This window comes from Rhinolophus hipposideros (genome assembly GCF_964194185.1).
Source record: "Rhinolophus hipposideros genome assembly, chromosome: 10".
Classification (NCBI taxonomy): Eukaryota; Metazoa; Chordata; class Mammalia; order Chiroptera; family Rhinolophidae; genus Rhinolophus; species Rhinolophus hipposideros.
In genome coordinates, this window is record NC_138056.1 from 7,641,525 (window position 1) to 7,669,222 (window position 27,698).

Sequence of the window (27,698 nt, forward strand, 5' to 3'; positions counted from 1 at the left end):
CCACCAATTTAGGTTTCCCAGATCCAGCCCCAAACCCACCTCAAAAATGGCAGGTATAGGACCAAATAACAATCAACCTGTTCCTGGGCATTCAGCTGTGCCTCAGCCTGGGTGCTGAAGGAATGGGCCCCACCTTACCCAGCCGCCGCCCTCAAGCTTGGAACGGTCCAGGGTTGTTCTCCAGGTCCTAGCAGGATGTTGGACCCGCAGAAAAGTCCTCACGTTTGCCTTCTTGTAGATGTTTATTGGTAGTATGAAATGCCTGTTAACAATAATGAGTGAATAGGAGGCCTGACAATTAAGTTCGCGAACCCACCTTAGAAAAAGTGTTACATACCTCATTGCTGAATATCACTACGGTCACCTTCAAAGTTCTTCCCCTGGGGAAGCTATGCACTGATGTCAGCACCTAGTTCATCCTTCAAAGCAATTTTGGAACTCTTTTTCTGGAATGGCCATCAGAGCTGTCATGGTATTAATTACCCTTGATGTCCTGAATGTCATCAAAATGTCTTCCTTTGAATATTTCCTTTATCTTTAGGTAAAGAAAGAAGTCACTGGGGTCCAGATCAGGTGAGTAGGGAGGGTGTTCCAATACAGTTATTTGTTTACTGGCTAAAAACTCCCTCACAGACAGTGCCATGTGAGCAGGTGTATTGTCGTGATGCAGGAGCCATGAATTGTTGGCGAAAGTTCAGGTCGTCTAACTTTTTCATGCAGCCTTTTCAGCACTTCCAAATAGTAAACTTGGATAACTGTTTGTCCAGTTGGTACAAATTCATGATGAATAAGTCCTCTGACATCAAAAAAGTTTAGCAATATCGTTGCAACAAGTTTGTGAGCTTAATTCTCAGACCTTGTATTTCAGAATGATCATTTATTATGAATTTAATCAAAGCGAGGCAGACATCAAGTGACTCTCTCGGGTAGCTACCCTCCCACTGTACTTCAGGTGGAAATGCACAAAGGTGGCAGTGCCCCAGCAGGTTGAGGTAAGAAGGACGCTAGCTCCGCAGAAGCTTCTGCCATCAGACTTAGCCCCAAGGTTTCTGCTATCTGGGGTAGAGACAACTCTGACTTTATCTTTCCCTGGAGTCTGTCCCTGGGAATTCCAAAGTCTCTCTTTCACAGAGGGAGTGAGCCCTTTCCAGCACCTAGTCCCACAATTTCCTTCATTCATCCAAAAATTGATTGAAGGTTAACAAGGAGCCTGGCAAGGTTCTAGACGATAGCTCCAAGCCCACCTTTGCTGTCAAGGTGATCACCTGAACCCTTCTTTCACAGGTCCACCACCACCACCACCACCACTACCAGCATCATGGCAGGCAATTGTGGTTTAAATCGCTTTTTTTTTCTTGAATTAGGAGAATCCGCGGGATCTCAAGTATTGGTCCAGTTCTCGCTCGAGCAGCCAAAGCAGGGTCCGTTAGAAAAGAGCAGAGACATCCAGCAGGGGTAAGATTCTTTGTATGGAAGGACTGGGTCTTTGGGTGAGAGAAGCCTTTTGAATTGACTTTGCTGGCAGTTCTGTATAACAAATCCTGATGTAGTTTCTGTGCAAAACAGCCTACCACTAACCAGTATGCAGAAGGCGGATATGGTCCTGGCAATAGATTGTGACCAGGCTTGGGACTCGCTGACAGAAAGCGTGTCCTGCAGTGCTTTCTAGCCACTGAGGCCTTCTCCAGAACCCTGAGAATGGAAATGCCTTCAATGGTGCTTACAATATTGCCAGTTGGTCTCACTAATGAATGATGCAACCTTCTTATAAATTTCCTCCTTTCACATTCATTAAAAACATGGTTTGCCTCTTTTTAAATTCTGAGGGGCTGAAAGTTTCCAGAAGAGCTGTACTGAATATGAGGGGTCTCCCCACCCCACCCCCCATTTACTATACTTTGGAGAAGTGTTGGAGCATGAAGAAAGATAAAGAAAATGCTCTTTATGGGTTGGTAATGTACCACATATGTACATACGCATATGCTTCCTCATTTAGCCCTTGTGACAACTCTGGAAGACAAATATCATCTCTATTTTATGGATAATCAAACTGATTTCAGACCGATTAATGTACTAGCTCAAGGTTGGACAGCAAGTATCAGAGCCAGATTTCAAACCCAGGTCTTTTTGGCCCCAAAATATTTCATTCCACTATTTAAAAAGCATATTCTTGTCTTCAGTTTCAGTTCTCTCCTCTCCTGCAACATTTAGTTTCAAGAGACAAAATATACTGATTTCTTTCACATTACTTGCGGTTATAGTGCTGTGATTCAACAGGATTTCTCAGAAATATGGAGCTAATTACTGGAAGGAACTTTCCAAGAAAGAGTTCAAGGGGCCTACCTCTGGCAGTAATACTGGGAGTGAGAAGGGAGGGAACAGGCCTGTCGCATTTCATTATGAGCCATTGTGTAATGTTACCTTTTTTCTTTTTTAAAGCTATGTGCAAGTATCACTTTGACAAACACTGGAAAAAAGATTATTAGCAAATAAAAAAATTCTGAAAGCTACGCATTGCTGTCATTAGCATTTTTAAACAATTGTCTGAAAAATAGTAAGCAGCAATTATTTTATATATGCTAATGACGGCCCAGAAGCAAGCTTCAGGGGAAATGTTTCCTAGACTCTCAACACTGAAAGATATCTTAAAACCACAAATCTGAAGTAATACAGAATTTCCAGTAATTGTGAAGTACTGTTATTTATTAATTATATAATCACAAAATTCATTTAGGGAGAAGCCAGTAGTCAGCTTGGAGACCACACCCCACCAGGAGAGAGCAGACTCAAATTCCACCCCGAAGTCTAGGAGTGCAGACGAGTTAGCAAAGCAAGCAGCTGAGGTGGGCATCATAAGAATTCTCAGACAGTGCATATCTTTCATGTCCCGGTGACTTCTCTATGTCCTGTATTTGACTTTATTTGGACTGTGTGGCAGGTTGAACTGCACACTGATTTGGGGTGTTGGTTATGCCTTTTTCATTTTTTAAAAAGAACTTTATTGAGCTGTTTATTGAGCTTTTCTGGCTTCCTATAAAACACATACAGTAAACTGCACATATTTCGAATATACGAGTACAGTTGAATATGTTTTGACAGATGGTTATATACCCGGGAAGCCATCATCAGCACAACCAAGATAATAAACGTCTCCAACCCTCCCTAAATTTTCTTTGTTCCGCTTGGTGAATCCCTCCTTCTCTCCCTGACCTCCCCCCATCCCCAGGCAATAATTGATCTGCTTTTTGTCACTATAGTTTTCCTTTTTAAAAAGACTTTTTTATTAAAATATGGCTAACACACAGTAGTATATTAGTTTCAGGTGTATACAATAGATATTCAACATTTATGTACCTAAATAAGTGATCACCACAAATCCCAAACCATCTGACAACTGTACCACGCTCTCACAACATTGTTGACTATATTCCCCATGCTATACATTACATCCCCATGTCTTATTTGTTTTATACCTGGAAATTTTTGTTGTTGTTGTTGTTAGTTACTTCTCAACATTTGAGCTGTTTCCAAGTTTTACAAAATGGTGCAACAAATCCTCTTGGGTCCATCTCTTTGTTTAGGATTAATTTCTAAAAGTGGAAGCTCTGGGTCCAAACCCAGGATATTTTGAATTTTAATTGATATTGCTAACTTGCAATCTAAAAGGTTGTACCAATTTACAAGACAGAAAATGCTATTTCTTTGGATACCTAAAAGTCCAAATATTTGCTAACATGATGGGTAAAATATGCTTTCATTTTCATTTTTTAATTATGTGAAGTTTATTTTTTAACTCACTAATTTTGGTTTCTAAGTAATATCCATTCTTTTTGAATTTTTCATTTTAACCATATGCTTGTTATTAGATTACTCGTTTTCATAAAGAGCAGCCTGTTCTTGTTTTATCATTGTAACACCCCATGGAATCTCACCCAAGATCAGAAATAGTTTTTAAAGGTCTTAGTCCTTCTCTTCATCAAAAAGGTAGTCTCCTACCGGCTTCTTTACTCTTCCGGTGGAATATACTGAAGTTCTCAACTTACTGATTCCTTGTCTGAGTGAACAGAACTTTTTTCAGAAGTGTGATGTGCATAGAGTAAATCATGGTCCCCATTTTGATGTAATTTTCTTTCATTATTGATTTCTGACTCTTCTGTTTATAATCCATTTCTGACATTTGGACAAATCTATCTAGCTCTTATCTTTATAGGCCCTGGTTTCAACTTATGCTATCAGGGGACGCTGCCACTGTGGTGTCTTGGTAAACATGCTACCCTAGGCCGGTGCTAGGGACCTAATCCTGACCCTTAATGGATATTCAGACAAAGCAAGAAATGTTTCACAAATGATGTCTGATATAGCATAGGTAAGGTTAATCTTAACCAAATCTAGTTAAGATTAAGATTAATTAGTTAATAAAAACACATTGCTTAGAAATAGTTATCCATAGATCTAAAGTCCAGAGAAGTCCGTTTTTCTTTTTTCTTTTTTTAATTAAAGTTTATTGGGGTGGCAATGGTTAGTAAAGTTACATATGTTTCAGGTGTACAATTCTGTAATACATCATCTATATGTGTTCACCACCCAGAGTCAGTTCTCCTTCCATCACCATATATTTGATCCCGTTTACCATCATCTACCACCCCCCTCCACCCTTAACCTCTGGTAACCACTGAACGATTGTCTCTGTCTATGAGTTTTTGTTTCCTTATTTGTTTGTCTTGTTCCTTTGTTGTTTTCAGTTTATATCCCACATATCAGTGAAATCATGTGGTTCTTGAAAAGGAACCCTCGTACACTGTTGGTGGGAATGCAGATTAGTACAGCCACTGTAGAAGGCAGTGTGGAGGTTCCTCAAAAAATTAAGAATAGAATTACCATATGGCTTAGCAATCCCTCTCCTGGGTATCTACCCCAAAAATCTGAAAACATTTATCTGTAAAGACACGTGTGCTCCAATGTCCATTGCAGCTTTATTTATGGTGGCCAAGACATGGAAACAACCAAAGTGTCCTTCGATAGATGATTGGATAAAGAAGTTGTGGTCTATATACACACAACGGAATACTACTCAGCGGTAAGAAAAGATGACATAGTGTCATTTGCGACAACATGGATGGATCTTGAGGTTATTATGCTAAGAGAAGTCTCTTTTTCTAACGTTAAAATACATAATTGTTTGGAGAGGATGGGGAACAACTTGAAATAAATCAGTAAACACCTTTACATTAATCATTCTTTTTTTCATATACTTAAAATTTGTACTTAATGCCTTTCTCCTCCGAGACATCTGAAAGAACACCTGGGTGTTCTGGGAGAAGTTTGTATTTCTCCAAATCAATTTCTGGGGGAAAAAAATGCATCACTTTCAAGTTCCTGTATGATCCTTGTCACAAATTGTCTAAGATGGCCTGGCTTGTGCATGGTTTCCTTATAAACACAACTGCCTCTCACTATCCAAACCATGTCCACTTTATTTATTAATTCTGGTTGCTCAATAAGTTTTAAGTGATCATCCGGACTTTTGGCAAGAAAATGAACTCCTTGTGGAGGTTCCTTGAGTTCTCTACTGAGAACTAAATGAATCCTGTCCTTTAGAGGTTGATTCTTCTCGGGAATGGAGAACCAGGTCTTCCTACTCATAATTACCAAATTCTGTTGACCTTCTGCTGAAGAGAGGTTGTAGTCATTCTTTGGAAATGCTTGAATTCATTCCTGAGTGGGGGCCAGGGCAGGTCTCCATTCTTGCCGATCCCCATGTTCTGGGACCCAGCGATGATGCACTTTAGCAGACAAGCCATGTCTGTGGCCATAAGAACCCCTGAGCTCACTCATGACACCAGAATTCCCAGTTGAACTTGGCACGAAATTCTATATGGGACATTTGAACCTCTTATTCCCCTTCACCTTTCCCCTCCTTTTTAAATTGTACAATGATAGTTGACATTCAGTATTCTTTTATATTAATTTCAGGTGTACAGCATAGTGGTTAGACGCTTATATAATTTAAAAAGTGATCCCCCTGGCTAGTCTAGTACTCACTTAGCACTACACATACTTATTCATATTATTGACTAAATATATTATTGACTAAATTCCCTATGCATTACTTTACATCCCCATGACTGTTTTGTAACTACCAATTTGTACTTCTTAATCCCTTGCCCTTTTTCACCCATTCTCAATCCCCCTCCCATCTGGCCACCATCAAACTGTTCTCTGTGACTATGAGTTTGTTTCTGTTTTGTTCATTTCTTTTGTTCTTTAGATTCCACATGTAAGTGAAATCACATTGCATGTGTCTTTCTCTGTCTGACAACCACTCAGCACAATACCCTCCAGGTCCATCAATGCCACTGCAGATGGCAAGAACTCATTCTCTTCCCTGGCTGAGCAATAGTCCATCATAAATATAAATATAAATAAATAAATATATATATATATATATATATATATATATATATATATATATACACACATATATATATAATCTTCCTCTTTATCCATTTATCCATCAATGAACACCCAGGCTGCCTCCACATCTTAGCCATTGTAAATAATGCTGCAATAAACATATGGCTGCACATGTCCCCTCAAAGTAGTATTTTGGGTTTCTTCAGATAAGTACCCAGAACCCAGAAGTGGGATTACTGGGTCCTTCTTTGTCACTTGTTATAACCTTTGTTTTAAAGTCTATTTTGCCTGGTATAAGTATTGCTACTACAGATTTGTTTGTTTGTTTGTTTGTTTCCATTTTCATGAAATATCTTTTTCCCACTCTTTTACTTTCAGTCTGTGTGAGTCTTTTGAAATGAAGTGAATGTCTTGTAGGCAGCATATGTAAAGGTCTTGTTTTCTTATAATTCAGTCACCTTATCTTTTAGTATATGTGCTGCCGAAGGGAGCACCAGTCACCTTATCTTTTGATTGGAAGACTTAATCCATTTACTTAGAAAGTAAATGTTGATAGATATGTAGTTATTACCATTTTATTATTCACATTTTTATTGATTTATTTATTGATTGATTGTCTTAAAGAAGTCCCTCTAACATTCCTTGTAATACTGGTTTTGTGTGATGAACTCCTTTAGCTTTTTCTTGTGAGGGAAGCTCTTTACATGTCCTTCAATTCTAAATGATAGTCTTGCTGGGTAGAGTAATCTTGCTTGTAGGTCCTTGCTTTTCATTGCATTAAAGTATTTCCTGCCAATACCTTCTGGCCTGCAGTTTCTGTTGAAAATCACTGATAGTCTTAATGGAAGCTCCCTTGTAGGTAACTAACTGCTTTTCTCTTGCTAGTTTTAAGATTCTGTCTTTGTCTTTTATCTTTGGCATTTTAATTATGATGTGTCTTGCTGTGGGCCTCTTTAGGTTCATCTTGTGTTGAACTGTCTGCACTTGTATGTCTATTTCCTTTGCCAGGTTAAGGAAGTTTTCTGTCATTACTTCTTCAGATAGGTTTTTAATTTCTTGCTTTCTCTCTTCTTCTGGTATCCCTATGATGTGAATGCTTGACTACAGGGGAAGAGTTGTTGTGCAAGGGCTGACCCTATGGAGCAGGATCTGCCTCAGCAGGACTCTGGTGTCTGCCCAATCCACCCCTTGGGTGTGTCGTACTTGGAGGTGGCTGGATGATGATCCAGCTCATTTTAAAGCTGGCCACTAGGGGCTCCAGCCCAGGACAACCTTGGAGGGGACTCTGCTGTAGGTCAAGTTCAGCCACAGCCCATTCCCCACCCAGGACCACCCAGCAGGAACCAGAAAGAAACCCACAGATGGCTGCCACTTGTGCTGTGCTTGGAAGCGCTTTGAGAGGCCAAGCCACGAACCAAGGACAGCTGCCAATAGTCCCAGCTTAGGGCTGCTCAGCCAAACACACAGGACACACTCAAGCCAGATGCTGTTTGTCCAGGTCCTGCAAACCTTTGATAATCTAGGAAAGTCTGCAGCTTGAGACACGACATGCGGTCTGCACCAAAAAGCCACTAAAAGCAGCCTGGGGGTGCCCAAAAGTTGGGTGGGGTCAGGTCTCTGGGGCCAGGGCATAGTGAACTAGAACTAACAGTGCAGACTCAGATATGGCAACTGTGTTCACATGCTGGGAAGGGGGAGGGCTCAACAAAGAAACAATGGCCTCCATCAGGTCCCCCATCCAGGAGAAAGCCACCTCTCCAGCCCCCATCCCAAGCCAGATAACTCAATTCCCCACCATTTGTCCCTGCCACCTTTTCAGCTACTTCCCCAGTGCTGGAGCTCAGAGAGACTGATTCTGTTGGTGGGTAAGTCTGCATGCAGTCCCTTTAAGAGGAATGCCCGGAAGTGCAGCTGCACTCAGTTTCACTCAGTCACAATCTCTGCTGGTTTTCACAACCAGCAATTATGGGGGCTTCTCTCCCTGGCACTGGAACCCTGGGCTGGAGTGGAGCTGGGATCGCTCGCCCTTCTATGGGATGGAGAGGGACCCCACAGCCAAAGTAGCCCTCCCAATCTTTAATAGTCACATGTGGTGTGGGACCAACTGGTTCCGTGTCTCTGACCTTCTACCAGTCTGGAGGTGGCTTCTTCTGCACGTCCTTAGTTGAAAGGCTTCAGCTTGATTTTAGGCGAGTCTCAATAATGGTTGTTTTGTGATTAGTTGTCATCTTGATGTGGTTGTGAGAGAAAGTAAACACAGTGTTTACCTACTGCGCCATCTTGGTTGTCTCAGCAAAGTTTTTATTTCTCATGATATGATAGAAGAGGAAAGCGCCCATAGAGTTGGTCTCAACTGAATTATTTAGGAATAGAGGTGTCAATGATTGCAACATCATTACCAGGCCTATGAAGTACGAAGCCCAACCACCAATAAGAATTTCAGTTTCTCCTTGAAGGGTACTTTCATAGGATACTACAATTTCTAGAATGTTTCAAGACCCATTTTGTTTAAAAGATAGATATTGTGAGGACTGATTTATATTAACAGAGAACAGAACAAGTTGTTAACAGTTGTGAATAGTCATGAAGCCTTCATATTGCACAACATAATAAGGTTGATATTCTTGTAAATGTTTTCAATTTAATACTTTATGAAATCAGCTTCTTTCACACATTTTATGATGCAGAAAATTACTGCTGCCTCTGTAGCTGCAGGGTGTCCTTCGCCTTTCAACACTTTAGAAGACTCCTTTAAAATAGACATTTATACAGACTTGCATTTTTAAGGTTAGGCTCTGCGGTCTCATTTGATAACATCATAAGCAAAAAGCAGGCCTGTAGGACTCAATGTTACTGGCACAAATATAGTAAGGGATGAATAGGATTTTAATCAATAACAGTGAAATAAGGAGAATATATAGCATTGTTTTTCTACAGTTTTTTATTCAGCAGAGATCTGGGAGGATGTTCTTGCCCTCAAGGTCTTCAAAGACTACTGGGGGAAATAGGAAGAAGATAAGAACTTACAGTACAATGGACAAGCAGTAGTATCACCAGCTTCCCACATAAAACTCTGTATAACATTCATACATGGTTTCATTCACTTTTCCTCTTTTAGGATTTAAGATGAAAATCTGCCATGATGTGTCACTTCAGGCTGTTCTATTTTTATCTTAACTTGATCGAGGTCTGTGCATGTATCTTTGATGGGTGTTTACTTTTCACTTTCTCGAATATCGTCTGTTGTCTCATGCCATTTTGAGGCCCTGGACCCATCTCTTTTGTCGTTTAACTCCTATTTCTGTTGCTTTTGCCAAGCCATGTACATATCCATTAAAATATATAGAATTACTCACTGTTTTATGTAATAGGGGTGAATTAATGCCAAGATGGGGCAGATGAGATAAATGTATCTTGACGTTCTAGCACGTGAGGAACACCAGCCAGTTTTTTTCCTCAGATGAGACCTTAGAGATTGCTGGCCATGGACGTAGGTCTACTCCCCACCCCACACCTCCCACAGTCTCTTCTGTTTTTCTTTCTATTCTCTGTATCCATATATCATCTCCAATTCCATCTTGTATCACTCCCTTCCCCTGCTCACTCTGTACCATCCATCCCAGCCTCCTTTCTGTACCTCTGATGAACCTAAGTCTTTCCTTTCTCAGGGCCTTTGAACTTATCAATTACACTTACTGCTCTTCCCTGGTTTTTTAAAACCAGCCCATATATGTTGTTATGGACTAAATGTATGTGCCACTCCCCCCCACCCCAGGTCATATGTTGAAACTCTAATCCCCAGTATGGCTGTCTTTGGAGTAAGAAGTGAAGAAGGTTAAATGAAATCATAAGAGTAGGTCCCTGATCCGATAGGACTGGATTAATGCCCTTATGAGAAGAGACACCAGAGAACGTACTGTCTCTCTCCATACACAAAGAAATAGTCACATGAGCATACAATGAGATGGTAAATGCCTACAAGCCAAGAGAAGAGGCCTCAGATTGAAACCTACACTTCTGGCACCTTGACCTTGGACTTCAGCCTCCAGAACTATGAGAAAATAAATTGCTGTTGTTTAAGGCACTCAGTCTGTGGTATTTTGTATGGCAGCCCAAACAGACTAATATACATCTTCTCTTGGGAAAGGCCCTTCTTGGCCTCTCTATCTGAAGGCTGTCTTTTCCTCAGTGCACTCTTGAACCCTTCCCACTTTGCCGGGACCCCTTTGCTGCTGATCACTCTTCTTTCTCTGCCATCTCCAACCTCTCCCTCTCTGCTGGATCCTCATCATCGGAACTTGCACTTGCTGTTGTCTTTCCCATCTTGAAAATGCCTTCCCTTCACCCCTTGTTTGCCTTTCCTTCCCACCTGATGCCTCTCCCCTAGTTCACAGCCAATACCTTGGAAGAGTTGCCTGCCCTCATTGTCCCTAGTTTCTCACTTCCCACTTCCTGCCTAACTCATGGCAGAAAGGCTTCCACCTCCACCATGATCTACTTTTCCATACACATTTTAGGATCATCTTATCAATTTATACCCAAAAAATGCCTATTGGTATATTAAGGGGTGTTGTGTTTAATTTACAGATCCATGTGGTGAATTGCCATCTTAATAATATTGTTTTCCAATCCATGAACATGGAATGTCTTTTAATTTATTTAAATCTTCTTTAGTTTCCCTTAGCCAAACCAATATTGAAAAATAACAAAGTTGTTTAAGCCAAATGTGGTGTATCCATATAAGGGAGTTCTGATACATGCTACAACATGGATAAATCTCAATAACATGATGCTAAGTGAAAGAAGCCAGACACAAGAGACCTCATATTGTGTGATTCCATTTATATGAAATGTCCAGAAAAGGCAAATCCATAGAGACAGAAAGTAGAGTAGTGGTTGCCTGGCGTTAGGGGACAAGGATAGGGGAAGAAAGGTGAGTGACTGCTGATGGGTACAAGGTTGCTTGGGGCTGGGGATAGGAAATGGGAATGACTGAAAATGGGTATGAAGAATCTTTTTGGAATAACGGATGTGTTCTAAAATTGGATTGTGGTGACGGCTGCACAGACTCGGTGAGTTTACTAAAAGTATTGAATTGTATACCTAAAATGTGTGAATTTTATGGGATGTCAATTATATCTCAGAAAAATGTTAACAGAAACAGGTGAAAACCCCCTGTACTTATGTGAGTACTTACCCTGGCAAATGGTGGTCCTCAGCCCGAGAAATAGGGCTGGGAACTTGAGGGAGAGATATAGCCTTGAGGAATCTAGACTCCCTGGGCAAATTGTTGCGAACCTGGAAGATGCTACAACATTCTTGTGGAGTTGAGGGGTGGGTGGGCCATTCATGCCTCTGCATGGCCCTGATTGCCCAGCATACCTTCTTCTGCGGGAGGAATCAGTGAACAGAGCTTCTTCTGAGCACCACTCCCGGACAAACTTAAGGATAGTTGGAGAGGGATGAGGAGTCTGGGAATCAGAATTTTTAGTATTGAGTACATTATTGGAGTCGGGGACATGAGCTTCTTTTTTTGGGGGGGGGGAAGGGGAACAGGACTTTATTGGGGGAACAGTGTGTACTTCCAGGACTTTTTTCCAAGTCAAGTTGTTGTCTTTTCAGTCTTAGTTGTGGAAGGCGCAGCTCAGCTCCAGGTCCAGTTGCCGTTGCTAGTTGCAGGGGGCGCAGCCCACCATCCTTTGCGTCGAGGAATCAAACTGGCAACCTTGTGGTTGAGAGCCTGCGCTCCAACCAACTGAGCCTCGGAGTTAGGAGCATGGAGCTCTAACCGCCTGAGCCACCTGGCCGGCCCTTTTTTTTTTTTAAAGTTTGTTTTTGCAGTGGTTAAAACTCTGGGTTTTCTCTTTCTCTCTCTCTCTCTCTCTCTCTCTCTCTCTCTCTCTCTCTCTCTCTCTCTCTCTCCTTCCTTCCTTCCTTTCTTTCTTTCAGTGGTGGTAAGAGCACTTGCCATGAGGTCTACCTGCCCTCTTAACAATTTTTTAAGTGTTACACAACACAATACACAACACACAACACAATACTGTATTGTGCACACACACAGTATCTCTTAGATGCACAGTCTCTCTTCCCCTAACCTCCTTGAAGAGATAGAGTATCAGCAGTCTGGGTCCAGTCAGGAGACAGAAACCACACAGGTGAAATGGGGGAAGCTCACTATAATTATTAAAATACAAGGAAACTCGACATAGTACCCCAGGATTGAGGGAGGGTACTCATAGAAAGACAAACGTGGAAGGGGTTCAGACTTCGTTGGAGAGGTATGGCCAACCCATTGGCTAGCTGAGCAGCTTGGTTCAGCCAGGCTGAAGCTGATATTGGGCAATGGCAACCCCCTGGAATGTAGGTGGTGAGCTGGCTATTAGCAATGAGTGACGTGGGACCCAGAGGAGGGGGACCCTCTGGGCCACAGACAGGCCATGCGGAGGACCTGCAGAGGGAATCAGGAGGCCAGCAGGGGCAGGAGGCTTTGGGGCGCTGTTATCTCTGTCAAGAGGACCCCAGAAAGGTTATCACCAGGCCAAGGCTACAAGGGTATGGGCTCAGGTAGAGCTGTACCAGATGTCCACACATCCACACTACTGACCATGATACCCCCAGCCCCACCCCAAGCTGACACTGCAGGAGAACCGCTTCCTCTTGCAGTGCCCTCCAGCACCCTCTACTGAGGAAGCTTAACATGGTGCTCAATTTCAAGAGGAAATGCTTAAAGTAGTTCTGTCATTTCCCACAGAGCATATAGAAGGGTGCGTCCCTCACTTACACAGAACATATAGGAGAGTGCGTTCAGAACTGAGAGGCACTACATTGACAAGAGACAGTTAACCTCGCTGGCTTTAATAAGGAGAGCGATGGGGGAGGGGGGCAGGGTCCTTTGTTCCTTTGTGTGAAGGGAGCTTTCTCTAGTCTGGGTTTCTGTAGAGTGATGAAAGCACTCTTCAGGCTGAACTGTAGCTGATCCCCAAACAGGGTCTCTGGAGTTCCTTGGGCCTGTGCATTTTCTTTATTTTATTATATTTTTTTCCATCTTAGGGCAAACCGAGACCCAGGCCCGGAGACCTGATTGAGATTTTCCGCATTGGCTATGAGCACTGGGCCATCTATGTGGAAGATGATTGTGTGGTCCATCTGACTGCCCCAAGTAAGAGTGGAAACGCTACTGAAATACTGATATTTAAGTTAGCAAAGTAAAGAAGTACAGTTAGTTATTGTGCCCCTCAACTGCTGTCTTGCTTTAGCAAGAAAACACCCCGAAGCATTGCTAGACCCTAATTCACTGTGTGATAGAGTTTGGTCACTGTCTACCAAATACTACTGCATGTCCGGCCCTAAGAGAGGCACACGTTAGAGTGCCCCAGCTTCCCTGACTGCCAAGACCACAAACTGCAAGAACCTGAGCCCCCATTTGTGTTGACAACGGTTCTGTATCCTTCCTCACGTTCCCCTGGAAGGGTGCAGATACCTATGTGCTCAGATGGTCCTCAAATGCTGCTTCCGGCTTCCTCATCACCTTTGGCACCTCCACCCCCACCTCCTCTCCCAATTCTGCCAACCTGCCCCAGGCTGCCCCATTCTCAGTGGGGACGCAGTTCTCCTTTCATTTCTTAAGGCAGCATTAACACAAGGCTGAGGTGAAACTCCACTAATTAAATGTTAGTGGAGGTTTGATGATAAGGAGGAGGTGATAATAGAAGGTTGTAGCACAGAATGGGGAAAAAAACCACTCCAAATCAGACATGCAGAACCTTTGGTCACAGGAGATGAGACCTCGGGAAGCTGGGAGAGGGGGAGGGAGAGGGCTCCTCAGCATATTCTTTGATGCCCTTGGATTTTGTCCTGTGCACATACTGGCCATTCAAGATTAAATTACAGTGGTGGTGGCCACACCTTGCTCACGGCTCTCACCCCCATGTCCTGTTCGCCTCTGCTGGCCTAGCCTCTCACCTTGCTGACACCTTCCTGCAGAGCAGGCCCTCTCCCACCCTCTCACCTCCTGCCCCATCCACTCAAACCCTTCCCCACTTCTGGTCTGGGAGCCTCCACGAAGAACAAGTAAAGATTGCTTCACACTACATTCACCTCCATCTCTCCTTTCTAGGAGCCTAACTCTTGCATAACTAAAGAAATTGTTAACAGTTATGTCCCCACGTTCTCCGTCAGATTTTGACTTCTGCCATCTCTGTGCCCAAAAGTTGAACTGACTATTGCCAGGTTTTGTGAAATCAGCAGAATTTTCTTTTAATATGTAAGAAAAGAGCAAGGGACATTTCTTGCTCTCAGACAGCTTATAAAGGAGGAGGGTACACACATTGGCAGAAAAACAGTCCTGGTTTTAAATTGCTACCTACCTGGCCTTGGACAGGTTCCTGACCCTCTCTGAGCCTCTGTCTCCTCTAAAGACTGAATATGATAATAAAGCAGGTTTCAAATGTTTCTTTTTCCAAGCTGTGGAACCCTGTTTTCAAACAAACCCTTAATGATTTGAGTAGGTTGATAAGCAGGGTGGCTCTGGGTGGAAGCTGATTGGACTGGGTCCCATCCAAAGGCCTGTCTGCGTGGCCTCAACTATGGCTGCAGAAGGAGGCATGTCACAGAACCACATGATAGTCCCTTACCTGGAATGGACACTTACACATAAGGGTGCTTGGCACGTGTTTGTGAAGATTACTGAAGTCAGGTTAGGAAAGCGAGACTCAAATCCTAGGACTTAGGTCAGTAAGACACAGAATGCAGCCCGGGGCCTAAGGTACTTTAAGAATTTTATAAGAAAGAGGTGGCTGAGGGGGGTTGGAAGTGGAGAGTGCAGTGCAAGACCAAGGCTTCTTGGGAATGCTCGTCCTTTGCAGTTCATCCAATCTACCCCCATGCTCTGCCATGCCTTTTGTGGATGGTGAAACTGAGGCCCCACAGGGAAGCAGCTTACCCAACATCTTAGAGTGAGCCTGTGCTCTGCCCCTGCTTTCCAACTTCTGTTTGCCTTTGGCCTCTAGGTGAGGAATTTGAGGCCGGCAGCATCACCTCCGTCTTCAGCAACCGGGCCGTTGTAAAATACAGTCGTCTGGAAGACGTGCTGCATGGCTGCTCCTGGAAGGTTAACAACAAACTGGATGGGACATACCTGCCTCTGCCCCTGGACAAGATCATAAAGCGTACAAAACAGATGGTCAACAAGATAGTGCATTATAGCCTGATTGAAGGGAACTGCGAGCACTTTGTCAACAATCTCAGATACGGCGTGCCCAGGAGCCAGCAGGTAGGGCGCCACTGGCTTCCCGCTGATGATGGCTTCCCACTGAGGTCTTGTGGTTCATCTCATCGGTGATCAGAATGGTCCTCAGTGGTTTCATATTATTTGTTGCATGGGTGGGGCCTTCTATTTCTACAGGATTTTACAGTTCCTTTTCATCTCTATTAACCCAGGGAGGAATAGAAAAATCACCTAGTAAGACCACCTAGTAAGACCACTGGTGGAGTCTGGCTTGGCCGTCAACTAGCCTGGTCTCCTTGGTCAAGTCGTTTCATTTCTGAGACTGTTTTTTCCTTTACAAAATGGGGATAAACCAAGGTAGATACTTTGTTGCTATAGTTGCCTAGCAACCTGTGGGCCACGTCTGGCCTACAGACATATTTTGCTTGGATGACTAGTATTTTTTTAAAATTACTTGCCAACATTTAAAAAATATAGAAATTTTATATAAAAGATCTGGATTCCCAGCCTCTCTTGAACAACCAATCAATCAGGCCATTGGGCCTGTGTTTCTGTTTGCTGAAGCTCTGTGGGGCCATGTTCTGGCTCTCCCTTTACATGGATGTATGGTAGTAGTTGTGCCACCTACCAGCTTCACCCGTATTACCTGGCCTGGCCCATACTGTATCTGGGTTTGTGACCCCACCCCACCCCACCCCACCCCCGTGATAGAGCAGTGATCAATGAAAGGTGGTACAGCATATGTGAAAGAGCTTTGAAAGCCTAAGTATCTACGACAGTGTGAGATGCTCTTGTTAATATCTGATTCTCACTAAAACCCCATGAGGTGAACAGAGGAAGTATTTATTATCACCTGTGTAACAGAAAAAAAAAATCAAGGATTAAAGGTGGAACATGACTTTTCTATGTTTCTTATTTCTCTTAATATACTGGGCTCAGATGCCAGCATCTGTCTCTCTACTGTTGCTATACCATCTCTGAGTGACCGTTAGCAGGCCTCCTACACTCTCCCTCCACCCACCCACCTTCGCTTTCCGCATCTTCCTCTTTTGTACTCTGGTCCTCTCCTAGCTTGCATTCCCTCCCTGTGAGGCCTTGCTCCAAGGCTAGAGGTTGGTGGGCTCTGGTATGAGTGATCTCCCATTCCATGAGCACTTGTACATGAAAAGAAGACCCCAAGAGCTTATAGGTGGCCCTCCTTCCTCAGGAGCGTGGGCCTCGCAGCCATGGGACCCCTGCCCAGATCTAAGCTCGGACACTAATTCACCACTTGACACTGTCCAAGAGCGAGCTCCCCTCCCTGGCTCTCAGATTACCCATGTGAAGAATGAGGGCCTCAGTGTCTGTGCCCCTCTGAGACCCTTTGCTTCTGAGCCCCACACTGGAGGCAGACCCTGGGCTGAATGGCTCTAAGGGAGGGAACGGCGGCCTTGTGCCCCCGGGGGAGAGGGAGCATGTCTGCCTCAGGTGTCTGTTCCAGGCCCTCCTGGCTTCTCCAGGTCTCTTGCAGCTCTAGGACCTTTGCAAATCTAGGAGACCACAGGTTGCTTCCTCCTCTAGGAAAAGCCTCCAGGCAGGCTGATTCCTGAAGAGGAGTGGCGAGGTGGGGCGCAAGCCTAGGATGGTCACTGAGTGTCCTGTGACTGGTCTGCTTTGCAGGTAGAGCACGCCGTGATGGAAGGTGCGAAGGCTGCAAGAGCCATTATTTCAGCTGTAGTGGATACAATAAAGCCCAAACCAGCAACTGCCTGAAGGTGCAGAAAACGCCAAGCGGAGGAAGAACTACTGACATCAGCAAAGAGAACATTGCTCCTTTGCTCCCCTTGCCTTTCTTTCTCAGTGGGCCCCTGTTAGAAAATTGTGAGCTTCTGGAAGGATCTAAAATGTATCTAATTACCCCTCTAGAAATACATTCAATAAGTGTGATCATGGACCCGTGGATTCTCAGGGTGGGAAGAACCTAATATTTATTATGCAACTATTAAGCACCATATTTATTGTGCTCGGCTATTATTAGTATATAATTACATACAAATTTCGTTTCACTCTCTTTGTGGGAAGGGGCCTTACTTGCTTCTTAGGCTGAACCTAATCTGTGATGCTTGAATACCATCTGATACATGCTGGAAGCCTCTGCTGGAATGTTCCCAGTAATGAAAAACTCTTTCCAGAAGTTCTTTTTATTGAACTAAAATATCTCTAGCTTTTCTGTATCATCCTACACATTCTGCCCATGTAGAGGCACAGGGAGGTTTAGCTGGGGAGGACTTTAAGGACACCTGTGACTCGCTACTCAAGGCCCCTCTGTACCTTAATCCAGGAACACCTTTCCCAAGAAATATTTTCTTTTTTAAATTATACATCAGCTTTATTCTTTATTGTTTAAAAAAACCCCAATTTAAAGTATAATTGATAAGGGCATTTATCTTGCTTTTCTACCTTATGAGTACCAGAAAATTTGAAATTTCTATTGCGTGAATGAGAGAGAGGAAGAGGTTATTTTTGTGTTTGAAAGGATTTGGACACGATGGGGGATCTAAAATTGTGACTGGGGATTGTTAGTGCCAGTTGAGTGCTGAAGCCAGCCAAGAAAGCTAGGGAAGGGCTCTCGAAATGCCCAGGAAGAATGTGGAAGAGAGCAGGATGGGACTCTCAAAGCATTCCCCATAAGATCTGTTATGACCTCCAATGAGCCTTTCTCCTATTTGGAGAAAATAGACCTTCAATGAAACTCTTTGTTCCTCCGTTCTTTTCTTAGCAATCCACTCTTGACTGGCTCTTTCTAGACCCTAGACACTGGAGCCAGGATGCATGTCTTTGATTGTCTTCCATCTGTCCTTCCCAGCAAACTGGCCTCTCTCTTTGCGTTCCATGGCAGTTCTGGGTGCTGGCAGACATAGTACACCCTCATTTCTGTGAATTCTGACCAGGATAAAGCCATTGCCCCTAGTTCCCACAGTCATCTCCTCCGCACCTCCGAAAATCAGTTGCATTCCCAATACCTTTCCCTTCAGTCTCTTTACTTATTATACAGTCTGGGCGAGACTTCCTTTGAAGCAGAACCCAAGTACCAAGAATTTATATTTTGTAAACTATATTCCTTTTAGCTTTGAACTAACTCAGTCATGTATTTGTGAACCTTTTGATCTGAAGATGACTGAACTCACAGACCATATTAATTATTAATTAAACAAACTGGATGTTATTTGATTAACAAACAAATAACTCCTCCACACCGGGGAGTGCTGAGTGACTTCTAAACAAAGGACTCCTCCATCTCTTGCTTATGTTTAGGACAGAAGGATACTTCTCTGGCTTCTTTCTGGTTTGGACAGAGCCCCTCAGGAGCATATCAGGGCTGATATTCACTCACTCATCCAGCAAACAGTTTTGAGTGTCTGCCAAGTGCCATGCTCTGGCTACCCAGCCCCTTTGCCTGAACCCATGAGCAGTGGTCAAGAAAGGTAGTGAGAAGTTCCGAGTCAATTGGGAAGACACAAGTCACCATGGTGCATGGGCCAGAGACCAGCTGCTGGACAGTGATCTCCTGATGCTTCCAAGCTGTCCATAAGGCCGCGAGCACTGGCATGCATACCCCACACTTTGCAGATGAGGAGCGGAGGGTTGCTTAAAGTGTCACTAAAAACCTGGAGCAGTTTCTGCACTGTTCGGTAAAAACTGAAACCTTTGCTTTGACGGGACCACTTGGGTGAGCCTTTTTAGTCTTATGGATGTAAGGCACAGACCCAGTGCAGGGGGGCAGAATCCCTAAGGGAAAGTAATCTGAACACAAATGTTTCCAAGATGTCATATACCGGTCTCTTGTTTGTGTGCTTATTTTTACGTGTTTATTCCTTTTTCCTTTGGGGGAATGGGTGAGTGAGGGTAGTCGTGGTATTTGTTCACTTGGCATGTCACAAGGAAAGACAGGGAACTTGAATGTGCTGTGTCCCTTAACAGTAGGAAGGCCCAGGATTGGTGACACATGAGCCCGCAGGTGCTGCACACAATCCAGATGTTTTGCTGAATGATAGCAAGGCTGGCTCTTGGAAGCACTGCATGATCTCTGCAGAGATGACTATGACGGTGAAGGTACCTGGGTGTGCTGGCTAACAAACCAGCACTCGGGAATGGCATACATGTCCATCAGGGACCCCAACTGAATAAAGGGGAATGAACCCCAGCACTGGGGCAGCTGATTAGAGGCTGAAGAGAAGAATAGGCACAGGGGAGCCCCTTGTGACACCAGGAGTAAACAAGCTGCTCCCCAGCTCCTTGTTTCAAGTTTTGGTGTTATGCTTATATTAATCTTTTGTTATTCTCAAGCCTTGTATGGAGAAGGAGGGGTCAAGGAAGGAGTCAGTGTGCATGGTTTATGGCACCCAAGAGGGAAGAGGCTCAGGGGCCACGAGAGAGAGGCAAGCAAACCAGAAAAGGGTTCATGTCGGCGTCCCCTGGAACACTTTGGGAGGGAACTGGATTTCCTGCAGCCATGCAGGAGGGGAGCGTGGTCCAAAAGCAGGATTTTAGAGGGAAGATGACTCCCGAATCTGTAGGGACACATCGTCAAGTGCAACGTAAGGGCAGAGGGCGCTGGACACACTGCGTTCTGATGGTCTTAGACCATTTGGACCCCCACACTGTTCCTATTGAAACTTCTTTCATTTCTTCAGCAGAATAATAAATGTTGACACAAACTCTTAATAAGGTTCTTTGAGCCACTTAAAGCTCTGTTCTTCTGAAGTTTCTATTCCCAGTGCTTTCAAAACCAACCATTCAGCTAGGCAGACTCTAACAAGAAGGCAATAATTTATGAACCCCCGTGCTACTTCATGGTTTAGAAGAAGTGGTTTGTTCTTTTGCTTGATTGTGGTGGGTATTTTTTTTTAATTTTTAATGGGGAATATTGGGGAACAGAGTGTTTTTCCAGAGCCCATCAGCTCCAAGTTGTTGTCCTTCAATCTAGTTGTGGAGGGTGCCGCTCAGCTCCAAGTCCAGTCGCCGTTTTCAATCTTTAGTTGCAGGGGGCGCAGCCCACCATCCCATGCGGGAATGGAACCTACAACCTTGTTGTTGAGAGCTCACGCTCTAACTAAGAGAGCCATCTGGCCACCCATCCGGAAGCTCAGCGGCAGCTCATTGTTTTCAATCTATTTGTGGAGGGCGCAGCTTACTGGCCCATGTCGGAATCGAACCAGCAACCCTGTTGTTCATAACTTTTGCTCTAACCAACTGAGCCATCCGGCCACCTGGGTATTTTTTAAATATATAGTTTTGGTAACTCAGATTCAGTTTGCTAGGTTAAATATAAAAACATTAATTTTTATGTTTGTTTTCAAAAAGATTGCCAAAAGTTCGTGTCATGCGGAGTGTCATGCAAGGTCTCTGGTCCTGTTCCCCACATGAGAACGCAGGACAAGGTGAGGCCAAGAAGGAACACCCACGGAGCCATGGATAGGGGAGTCATACCACTATATTCTTGCTGGCGGCTGGGTTGGAGACACAGGAAGCAGGAGCCACATGATCTGCAACCTGCCGTCTGCTTCTCTGCAAACCGACCCCACTTTCTAACTGCAATCCACCATACTGGCTCAGCCACGACAGTTATATCAGTGGCCAATGGCTAACTGGTTACAGCTGATGGCCAGCTAGTCACAGCTGATGGCCATCCACGTGAGGCCAAGAGCCTGAAAACTGCTCTCTGGGACTCCGACCCCACAGTTCAGCGTCAAAGTTAAAGCACATATGAGTGTGGGGACAGAGCCAGGAGTGCAGTTTCCAGGCTCTTGGCCTCACCTGGAAAGGTGCTGGCTCAGATAGTAAATGGCCATCAACTGTGATTGGATGGCCATCAGCTGTGGCTAGTTGGCCGTCAGCTGTAATCAGTGAGCCACTGGCCATTAATATAACTGCCGTGGCTACACTAGTGGCAAATGGGGGCTAGCAAGAAGATGGTGGCTGAGCTAGCAAGAGCAAATTGCAGTTAGCAAGTGGGGTTGGTTGGTTGGCAGAAAAGTGGATGGCGGCTTGCAGATCGTGTGGCTCCTGCTTCCTGTGTCTCCAACCCAGCCGCCAGCGAGAATATATTGGTATGACTCCCCTATCTATGGCTCCGTGGGTGTTCCTTTTTGGCCTCTCCATGTCCTGCGTTCTCATGTGGGGAGCGGGAGCTGAGACCCCGCCTGACACCCCGCATGACACTGTTTATAGCAATATGGAGTTTATAGCAATGTGGAGGGTGCTTTGTAAATGAGTAATTTTGGGTACTTCTAGTTCCACTTTCAAAGAAAGGCTTTTTGAAGAAACCGTTTGAGACCACAGCTCCCTTGTCTTTTCATCTTGATGAAAGATGACTGCCCCAGCCTTTGCCTGAACCCACGAGCAGTGATCAGGGTGGCAGCCGGAAGTTCTGAGTCAGGAAAGACAGGGAAGCTGTGGCTTCAACTGATTGTCCAGAACAGCGGCTTCTACACTTTACCTCAGCAGCAGAACCCTTCTTCAGGCATAATGTCACCCACCTGCCCAATGTATAAAGGGAATAAAAATGGAGTAGCTCTGCGTGAAGCCAAGCCCAGAACTTCATGCCAGCAGCTGAGGGGCATCTGCTAGACTGGCAGCCCTCATGGATACGCTCTGCCAACAGTTGATGGGAATAAAATAACAGGTTTCATGCGTTCATCTCCATTACAGACTCTGCGGCCCCTTAAACAGCTGCCCCACTCAACCAGCTTTATCTAGTGCTGTTAGTGGGCAAACTTGTATAGCAGTGAAGTCTCCCCTTGGCGAAATAAGGAAATTGAGGTCAAGCTGCTTTATAATGAATGGACTCAGAGATAAATAGGGGAAGAGGGTACTTAAGGCACGGAGAGGTATAACGGAAAGACAATTTGGGCGGGGCAATACGAAAACAGTGCTCTAATCACTGCTTATAGGTCATCAATGAAGCTGCCTGTTGGGGGCTCCTACTCAGACTACAACCATGCTCGGCTGGGCTCAGGAAGGGTGGGGTGGGGTGGGGAGGCTCACCGAGCCTTGTCCATCAGGAACATACACCCAGACTCTAAACACAAGCACCCTCGCAGGTAGATGGTCCTAAGTGTGGAGAGAAGCATATATGACATGATTAATCTTCCTTCTCCAAATATAGGGCAATGACCTGTTAGAGACTTCTTACATTCTCATCTCTCTAGAGAGTCCCAGAGCCACCAAGAGATCTGTGTTAGGACTCTCTTAGTTGCCAGGGCAGGAAAACTCAACAAAATAGTTTAAGCAAAGTGAAAAATGTACTGGTTTAAGTGACTGTCAAATCCTGAAGTAGAAAACAGTACAGCTGAATCTGGGGGTTCATGACATCAACCTAACATAAGGTGATGCGCTGTTCCGCAGAACCGTGTGGTCACTGTGGAGAAGGAAGTGAAGAAGTTGGGTGGACAGAAACAGCCAGAGACCACCATACACAATACGATCTTAGATTAGGTCCTTGCTCTTCCAACACGACCCAGAACACACGCCAATGCACAGAAGCTGATCTGTCCAGACTCATGGCTGGGATTCCTTAGGGAGGCTTTCTATGTAGGGAGACTCATGGGAAGCTCTTGTTAGCATATTTCCCCCCCTTAGGTTATTCCACAGAAAATATGTGTTTCAGGGTTCACAGTTTTTGTGGTTTCAGTTCAATTCAGCATTGTAGAGAATGTCCTGTTTCAGAACAGTCTCCCTGGAAAACAAACCCTGAGAGGGAGGTTTGTGGGCAGCAAGGTTACTGGGGGGGGAGTGGAGGAAGCAGGAGTGGGCAGTGGGAGAAGCTGAAGTGTGATACAGTCACAGCAGAGGCCAGAGCCAGCCTGCAGAGCTGCAATGGCCCTGCAGACTTGTCCTGTATCGAGGCAAGAGGGCTGGTCCTTTATACCTCTCCAGTCATAGTCTGGGGCTGCAGGCTGCCAAGGACAAGGGGGTGGCCCTCCCAGAGAGGGACTCAGTTGGGGGCTGTCAGCTGTCAGCACTCCTCCTACCGTGTTTCCCCCAAAATAAGACCTACCCCCAAAATAAGCTGCAGTTAAGATTGTCAGCCAGCTGGATGCATTTAGTACGTTATGATGATGTTCCAGAAGATGACATGACTGCATTTGAATAAATGTAGATTGTTGTACATGAAAAAGTATGACATCCCCTGAAAATACACCCTAATGTGTCTTTTGGAGCAAAAATTAATGCAATTTTTTATTATATTAATTTAAGACCTGGTTTTATTTTCAGGGAAATACGGTATAAGACCTGGTCCTATTCTCCGGGAAACACAGTAGCAGTTGGGGGAATTTGCCTCTCAGTCCTGACATTAGTGGGGGACAGGCAGCACACCACATGTGTGGACAGCACTTAACCATTTCCACCACACCTACCATTTTCCGGGCACTTGTTAGTGTCTGTGGATTCAGTGATGAATAAAAGACTCTGTCAGAAATTTATCCTCTGGAGGACACACCCAGAGGGGAGAAGCCACAATACTGCCCGTCCTCCACCGCTGCTATCCATGCGATCCTCTCAGCAAATATGAAGCGATTTGCATTTTAGGGGTGTTTGGGTTTTACTCACCAATGTTAAAGTTGCACTGGGATTTTCTTTAAAGCCAAGTAGTTACTGTGCAAAAATGTAACTTAGAAAAAAAATAGAACTCCACCTCTATTTGGAATCCTAATTCTGCCTGATGGAACAGAGCATTGGTAAACTCAGTCACTTCAGGTGTAAATCGAGCCATGTCAGAGTATTTTCTTCTCTTTCTTTGCCCAACGATGGAACCTAAATGACACAGGTGGAGGGTGGAGTCTGCCACCTCCCTCTGTCCCGTGCTTGCATCTGCCCCAGCTGAACTTATCCTGTCTGGTCTGAGACTGTCCGTGGTCTCTTTCTGGCACCTTGTTGAGAAGACTGTTGATCTGCTCATTTCCCAAAGGTGTAGTTCATACGACGTTCCACTAGGGAGCACCCTCCTAAGACTCTGAAACTCCTTCAAGACATCAGGTCTTCCCTGTAGCTGTTCTCTTGGCCTGTGTGAGGCCTTGGGAGGCTGGGCTTTGGCATCATGCCCTTTAGGGCAGTTAGCCACATCTGCCCTGCTGGTTCCTTACCTTTGTGGCCAGGGAGCATCTAGAGTAGATGCTGTCAACTGACAAAAGTTTCTGTTGGGAGTGGGTCACAGGTTCCTCCTACTCTCGGGTCCCCAATTTTAGGGGGGCAGAACCTCGCATATTTGTCGCCCGGAATGGGTCATATTTTAAGCCCTTCACACTCTATATGTCAAAATTATTTTCAGTAATAATCACGAAATGTAACAATAATAACCATAATAGTCAAAAATTTTTAATTAAACTTCATATTCGAGGTCGGACAAGCTCACAAACTTGTTGCAACGATGTTGCTAACCCTTTTTGATATCAGAGGGATTATTCATTATGAATTTGTACCAACTGGACAAACAGTTATCCAAGTTGACTATTTGGAAGTGCTGAAAAGGCTGCGTGAAAAAGTTAGACGACCTGAACTTTTCGCCAACAATGCATGGCGCTTGCATCACGACAATGCACCAGCTCACATGGCACTGTCTGGGAGGGAGTCTTTAGCCAGTAAATAAATAACTGTACTGGAACACCCTCCCTACTCACCTGATCTGGACCCCAGTGACTTCTTTCTTTACCTAAAGATAAAGGAAATATTGAAAGGGAGATATTTTGATGACATTCAGGACATCAAGGATAATAAGACGATAGCTCTGATGGCCATTCCAGAAAAAGAGTTCTAAAATTGCTTTGAAGCGTGGACTAGGCACTGGCATCGGTGCATAACTTCCCAAGGGATGTACTTGGAAGGTGACCATAGTGATATTCAGCAATGAGGTGTGTAGCACTATTTTCTAGGATGAGTTTGTGAACTTAATTGTCAGACCTCATATAAAATGAAATGTTCATTCACTCAACAAAAACTTACATCTCATAGTTTTGCTTTCTGTTTTACTGTTTTAAATTTGAAACTCAGATAAAACTCCAACTGGCCACATTAAATGACATAATTCAGGTTCTTTATCTTTCTAATCACTATGCTTTCATTGTTTATTTCAAGTCCACTATTTAAAGGCAGGAATATGTTGTACCACAGGGAATGGAGATATGATACCGTGTTTCCCCGAAAATAAGACCTAGCTGGACCATCAGCTCTAATGAGTCTTTTGGAACAAAAATTAATATAAGACCCAGTCTTATTTTAATATAATATAAAACCCGGTCATAATATGATATGATATGATATGATATGATATGATATGATATGATATGATATAATATATACTAGGTCTTATATTAATGTTTGCTCCAAAAGACGCATTAGAGAACATGGTCTGGCTAGGTCTTATTTTCCAGGAAATATGGTAGTGTCTGAAGTGAGCTACTGTGATTTTGAATCCTTGTGAACTTATTCTTGAAACAAATGTGCATAGCTGGGTCCACAGGTGCCTGGGACCCACTGTATAACTGGGAGTTCTCCAAACCAATGTCCATGTAGAATACAATATTTATTAAGTGAGAAATAACCGAAATGTGCTAATTTAAACCCTACAGATATGTTATTAAGCCTTACCAATAGTCACATCAATTGTTTAGAACATAGCCCATCAAAGTATTTTTAGGGGGTGGGTAGAAGGGTTTTATCACTTATTTAAAATTGCTACTGAGTGGGGATAACATAACAGAGACTGACTCTGAATAAGTTTTTTAAAATTTATTGGGGTGACCATGGTTAATAAAATTACATAGGTATGAAGTGTACATTTCTATATCATCTATTGTAGTCACACAGCAACCTAGCAGTCTGTCCCCTCCAATCTTTCCTTAGGGAAAGGTGACCCTGTGGGATTGTCCCTCATTGGGGTTGAGTTTATTCTACTCTAAGTCTCCATGTTTGGTCCTTGTAAGCAGGGTCTGCAGTCAAAGACGGGTAAGATTTCTCACGGGAGAAACAACCTAAGCCAGACGGGACCCCCCTAGGACCCCCATGAGCTACTGTAAAGTTAGGAGGTAGCTGTGCCCCTCCTTCTAAGAAGCTGCTGACGCATGCCTCAACTATTGTCCTTTACCCTCAGGAACAAAATAGTATCTCGCCCCTCCTGTTTGGCTCATGGGATAATCTTATCTTGTGAGACTTGTTCCCCCAGGGATTGTATACACCACACCTTGGTCATTTGGGGGATGGTATGCATCTGTTGCTTTGGGACGATTATGGGATTTGGAATAAATGATTATTGTATGGTGTAAGAGTTTCACAGACCCTGCCCCTAATCATGTGATCTCTATTGTGAAAAATCAATAAATACCCATGGTGACCGATTCGGGGCTCCAGTCCCCTGAGGTTGTGAGTCCCTTGGTCCTCTGTGATTTAACTATATTTGAGTCTCTGTCTCTTTATGAGAGTTTAACCCTTGCCGCCTCCCTCACCTTCCCACGGCTTGTGTTGTGCAGGACGCAACAATCTATATATCAGATTGTGTGCTCACCAGCCAGAGCTGAGAAAGTTTTATTATTGTCTTCAAGTTCTTGACATAAATGCACCTCTTTATACTCTTGGCTTCCTACTGAGTGGGAGAGCACAGTCTCTTCATTCTGGATGATGGGCATATACCCTGACCAAGTTCTTTATCAAGTCCTATGTTCTTGTTTCAGATACTCAATCCCCAGCTCAGAAGATCTTTAGCTAGTCTTGGGGTTGAAGGGGTGGCATGGAGGACAGAGCTAACTGACTATGAGGTCTTCCCAAATCTGTCTTACCCTCAAAGATTTTTGAACCCAAAGTAAAAAATTTACTTGCTCAACTTGACCATTTCCCTCCTGTGACATGATGACTCATGTCTAGGTTTATGATTCATTTTTAGCTACTTGACCTGACGAGAAAGCCCTAAAGTAGGATGATCATAAAAGCAAGACTGAGACACTTTGGATAGTGAGAGGGGACACTCTGAATAATTATGCCAAGAGAACAGGTATAACCTGGATCCATCTGGGGCATATCAGTGAAG

The 27,698-nt window shown here is 44.1% G+C and overlaps 1 protein-coding gene and 1 pseudogene across 2 annotated transcripts; one reads left to right on the forward strand and one right to left on the reverse strand.

Moving 5' to 3' along the window:
* Positions 1-46: 46 nt before the first annotated feature.
* Positions 47-17,392, forward strand: PLAAT5 (phospholipase A and acyltransferase 5; the record flags this gene model as incomplete). Its single annotated transcript, XM_081064310.1, has 6 exons — positions 47-53; positions 1,365-1,455; positions 2,735-2,843; positions 13,465-13,573; positions 15,423-15,685; positions 17,300-17,392. 6 exons carry the CDS (start codon positions 47-49, stop codon positions 17,390-17,392), a joined length of 672 nt encoding a protein of 223 aa, XP_080920436.1.
* On the reverse strand, positions 5,253-5,801 carry LOC308504276 (dihydrofolate reductase-like; annotated as a pseudogene). The gene has a single exon. The product of its transcript is annotated as a dihydrofolate reductase-like (transcript).
* Positions 17,393-27,698: the final 10,306 nt, after the last annotated feature.